Raw genomic sequence first — 4,708 nt, 5'->3', positions numbered from 1 at the left:
GTCAGTTTAGTGGCTCTTTACCAGTTTGCAGAGTAACAAACAAGAATTTTCCTTGGATCACAAAACTGTGATGGATATCAGCACAGGTCACTGTCTTGGGCAAGTGTAGCCCCCAGCATAACCAGAAAATCCCCACTTTGTCTCGACACATCGTCAGAAGTAAAACTACTGCTTTGACACATTCCTAGCACACCTCATGTTCTCCTCCTGGTATGTGACAAACGGTGGAGAAAGGATTGAATTCAGACTCAAAGTTTATGAAAAGGTTTTATTTTAATTCATATGTCAACTTTACCCATCAATCAGTGATAAAACAAGGAGTAAAAGACAGAAACAGCGTGATGTTAAATTATGAACTTTAAACATAGGGAAATAAGCTCAAGAAAGTATTTAAGTTTAAATCAGCTTTGCTGAAGAAAATACAAGACAACACAAGAAACAAAGAAATATTTACCATGTAGATTATAGCAAACATACAAGGCAGATAAAGCACAGGATGCAAACAGAAATCCAGGATGGTGAAGGAGTCCATTATGCTTCAGTTTTAGGTTGACCTTTAAAGAAGAAGAAAAAATAAATTGTATTAGAGATCAGAACAGAAAACAATTAAGTATCTTTCAAAGAAATTCTAGCTGGTGAACTTTGATATTATGTATTTAGGCCTTTATTGTATCCTCTATCATTGTCATGATTAATTTCTTACAACAATAAAGTCTAATTAATATTTGAAAACTCCAAAAACTGGCTGTATTGATAGAATTGTAATTTTTTTCTATTTAACCAATTTGTTCCATGAACGCATCCATAAACATTAATACATTCAAAAATTGTTATACGTGATAATATTGTCATTTTGAGACTTATTTACTAATAGCATAAAGTCAAAGTCTACTTTATTGTGATGATGTCATATGTACTAGATATACAAGGAATAAAAAATTACGTTCCAGAAAGGGGAAAAAAGCAACTGTATAAACTTACTGTTCTGGGTGTCAAATATTTCAAAGACTTTTAAGGCTCCACGTGAACCTTATAACAAGGTCTAATGTTTATATACGATTGGAAACCCAAATTCATTCAATAAATGTGCTCATAAATTTAAGTTATGCATCTAAAAATCTTGTAATGTATTATTATAATGATTGCAGACCCCTGGGTTGAATGGTCTTCCATTAGTGAGTGAATATTAAACATGAGCAATATTATTATACATATCTAGAAAGGTATAAAATTACCACAAACACTAAAGATTTTTACTTGTAAAAAATTATACTAAAAGAAGAAACTTTATGATGTGCAAGATATTCAGTGTGGGTCAGAAGGACCGACAGTAAATGCAGTTTACACTTCTGAGTGGAACAGTAGTCCAAATGCAACTGGAAGCTTTTATATATGCAATAATGAATTTGGTTGCCTTTTAATCAGGTTTTAACTCATGCGGTCCTGCTGTATATTTACAAGAGTCACAGGTATTCCAAATGGGAAAGCTGAAACTCTCTTCTGTGTCTTTCAGCTGTCGGATATTGAAAAGTGGACAAAGAGATACAGATCGGTGTGCCTGCAGCTGGACATGCTCTCTGCAAACATAACGGGTGGGATGGGGGTGGTGTAAATTACGACAATGTGCCTCAATGTGGTTTAAAAAAAAAGGCAAAGAATTTTTCAGAAAACTCACTTGGGCTTCGTCTCAGCATCTGTGACCTGACGGATAAAGATGGCGTCCTCTGGGTGGCTGATGTCTCCTTTCTCGTGCATGTAGGACGAGGCAATGGCGAGCATGGTGCCGTCGTTGCTGAAAGCCAGGGAAGCAATGCTAGTTGGGTAGCGGTGGAACTGACACAGGCGCTTTTTGTTGAATGGATCCCAGATATTCACAAAGCCGTCTGAGCCACCTGGAGTGAGGAGAGGCTCAAGGTCAACCTCAGAAGTTTTAAACAGTTAGAATAGAGATTAGGTCTTTATTAGCAGATTGTGACAGGTCAGTGACAAAAGGTCAAAAGAAGCTTTTTCAAAACAGAATCAGTTGAGCAATATATGGAAAGAAAAACTGTTTAATTCAAGTTCTAATAAAAATAAAATTTAATTTAAGGTTTTTTGAGACCACTTTGCTTTAGATATCAGACCTACATAAAATCTGAAAAAGTAAAAGTTTACCTGGTTATTTTGGAGTTTTAGGAGTCCAAATTGTAATTCCAATGCTTTTACAATTACATCATATCTAAATAGTGGCTTACAAAGACATTTTACAGCCACAAACCTCATTGCAGTTTGCTGAAAACTCTATGTACCTGTAGCAAAGGTGTTGTGAACACTGTGAAAAGAAATGGCATTGACAGGATAGACGTGTTCAATTCCTTCCTCCTTTAGCCGATGGCACTTAAAGGCATATTTCTTCTTCTGAACCTCCTGGCTCGGATCCAGGTACTCCACAGCTACTCGGCCTTCGATTGAACTCAACACATAGCCCTGAAACCAAGACGAAAAACAGAAAGGAAACTACAATCCAGCCTCATCTCAATAAGACATATGTATTCATAACATAAGTTTCAGTTGAGAGTAAATACTTGAAGAAATTTGATACAGACTAGAGCTTTTCTTTGTCATGCACAAAGCGTACCTGTTTGTTGGGGAAGGCTCTGATGCAACGAGTCTGATACTTGAGGCTGGATTCTCTTCTCTGCTGCACATAACCCATATTCCGCAAATCCCACACCAATACCCGTCTTCCGGCTGTGCCAACAATCAGCCTGTCTCCGGCCACAGAGAGGGTGTAAACCTTCACAAAAGTCAGCAGGTTTAAAACCAATGAAATGTTAAAGGGAATAAATCTATACAGTCCCCTTTAATGTGTTTTGCCACCTTGTCAGGCTGAGTGAAAGTGCCAGCGTTGCAGGGCGTTCGCGGGTCCCACAGTCGTACTGATCTATCCCAGCTGCCCGTTACCATGACGTTAACCTCTGGGCAATACTCCACACAACGAATGGGGGCATCATGTGTTCCAACTACTGCATCTGCTCAAAGAATAAAAGTAAACAAATGTACTTTTATAAGAAACCAGCAGGTGAATAAATTCAACCAAATGTACAATTGTCTGATTTGTAAACAGAGGCTCAGAAGAGAAAAAGCAATTGTCTGAAATCAGTAATGGCAGGTCAGAGTGTTACAACATGTATCAAAGTAGTACATATTTTTTTGCTTATAACGATGCTACAGGCGCACCTTGGTCTGTGTTCATATCATGAGTCTTTAACTGGGAATCTAAACCTCCACTCCAAGAATGTGTTGGGTCCTGCAAGCAAAACTTGACATTATCCACTTGCATCACACTCGTTAAATAAGGTGACAGCATTAAGTCAAAGGCAAATTAACCTACATAAAAAGCACAATCAAGAACAGGAGCTGTGTGCTGGTACTTCATCCTCATTGTGTTTCCTCCCACATCGTAGAGGCGTACAGTGCAGTCCCACGAGGAAACCAAGAGGAACTGCGCAGTGCTGGGGCTGAACTTCACAGCAGAGATGCTGTCTTCTGGCCCCTGGTTTAATTTGTATTCGTTACAGCCCGTCATCTGTGAAAAAGGAGGATAAGGTAAATCTACACTTAGCCATAAATATCAGAAAGTCAACAGCTGATTAGAATAACTTTGGATGTTCATTAAAACAGTTTATAATAACAATCAAATCAATGTAACAGAAATATTAAAAAACACAATCTCTTCCAAAGTTTTCTGTAGCAAAGTCTTGATATTAACCCCTTTGGCAATATTATGCATTATTACAGCCATATGGAACATGGAGCAAGATTTAAATCAAAACAAAAGAGCAAAAATCTTTGCAAGGTAGATATATTAGGCTTACATATTTTTTTGAAGCTTACTATGAATCTGTGACAAATATTTTTACACTTAAAACAACGTCGGAAAAACAAAGCCCGGGAGAGGAAATAAGCATGAATGGACTGATAAATAGATGAAGGACAATTAGATGGATAGATAAACAGATTAACAAAAGCTTTAGGTTATGGCATAGGCAGTGAATGAACTATGTAAACGTTAAAACCCTGTGTTCCACTCAGGGACATACAGAGTTTAACGAACAGATTTACAAAACGCTGACTTGATGACAACAATCATTTCTAGAACGTCTAAATTGCGTTCTAAAAAATTAAACTCAAAGTAAGTTTAAAGTTTAGAAAATGGACAAGAAAGACTGGCCAAAATCAACAACAAGCTGCAGTTTATTCGTGGAATCAATGGTAAAGGCAATGACTTTCCAAATCTCAAAAGAACAAATATTTACGCCATAAATATGACATAAACACAAGCTTTAACAAACATCAAAATCTTTCACACGTTTCTGGGCTATTTGTTTTTCACTTAGCTGGGGTTAAAGTCATAACTGTTCTTATACAGCTAGCTCCAGTATTTACACCGAGCCCAGTTCAGCTAGCGTTAGCAAGTGGCTACAAACATTCGTGGTAGCTTTTTCACTTTACTTACCGCTTCAGTTTCGTGTTGTACAAACGCGATTGGGTAATATGTCTCGCAGGACTAAGTATTACGACTCAGACCAAATTAAAATGTGAAAAATACTGTTAGAAAATGCTAGAAAGCGAGGCAGTCGCGTGTAGCTAGTTCGCTTGCTAGCACAAGGAACAATATCAACTCACTGATTGGCTGACGTTAGCGTTCAAATTGGCGCCTGCAACA

At 37.6% G+C, this 4,708-nt stretch overlaps 1 protein-coding gene across 1 annotated transcript; it reads right to left on the bottom strand.

Annotated features, from left to right (window-relative positions):
- Nucleotides 1-248: 248 nt before the first annotated feature.
- Nucleotides 249-4,708, bottom strand: bub3 (BUB3 mitotic checkpoint protein). The gene is made up of 8 exons (XM_044103748.1): nt 4,499-4,708; nt 3,374-3,568; nt 3,220-3,289; nt 2,860-3,011; nt 2,618-2,776; nt 2,289-2,466; nt 1,676-1,892; nt 249-554 (listed from the first exon to the last, which is right to left on the bottom strand). Exons 2-8 carry the CDS (start codon nt 3,566-3,568, stop codon nt 545-547), a joined length of 981 nt encoding a protein of 326 aa, XP_043959683.1. The 5' UTR covers nt 4,499-4,708; the 3' UTR covers nt 249-544.

This window comes from Gambusia affinis, linkage group LG20, assembly GCF_019740435.1.
Source record: "Gambusia affinis linkage group LG20, SWU_Gaff_1.0, whole genome shotgun sequence".
NCBI lineage: Eukaryota > Metazoa > Chordata > Actinopteri > Cyprinodontiformes > Poeciliidae > Gambusia > Gambusia affinis.
Note: the sequence above shows the minus strand (reverse complement) of the source record. Positions and strands in the feature narration are given on the sequence as shown.

Excerpts from the sequence above, each read along its gene's own strand:
- bub3 (XM_044103748.1), bottom strand. The coding sequence starts at position 3,568 with ATGACGGGCTGTAACGAATACAAATTAAACCAGGGGCCAGAAGACAGC. Across the intron at positions 3,290-3,373 it reads TTCTTGATTGTGCTTTTTAT|GACCCAACACATTCTTGGAG; the intron begins GTAGGTTAATTT and ends TTTTGCTTGCAG. Across the intron at positions 2,777-2,859 it reads CTTTCACTCAGCCTGACAAG|GTTTACACCCTCTCTGTGGC; the intron begins GTGGCAAAACAC and ends ACTTTTGTGAAG.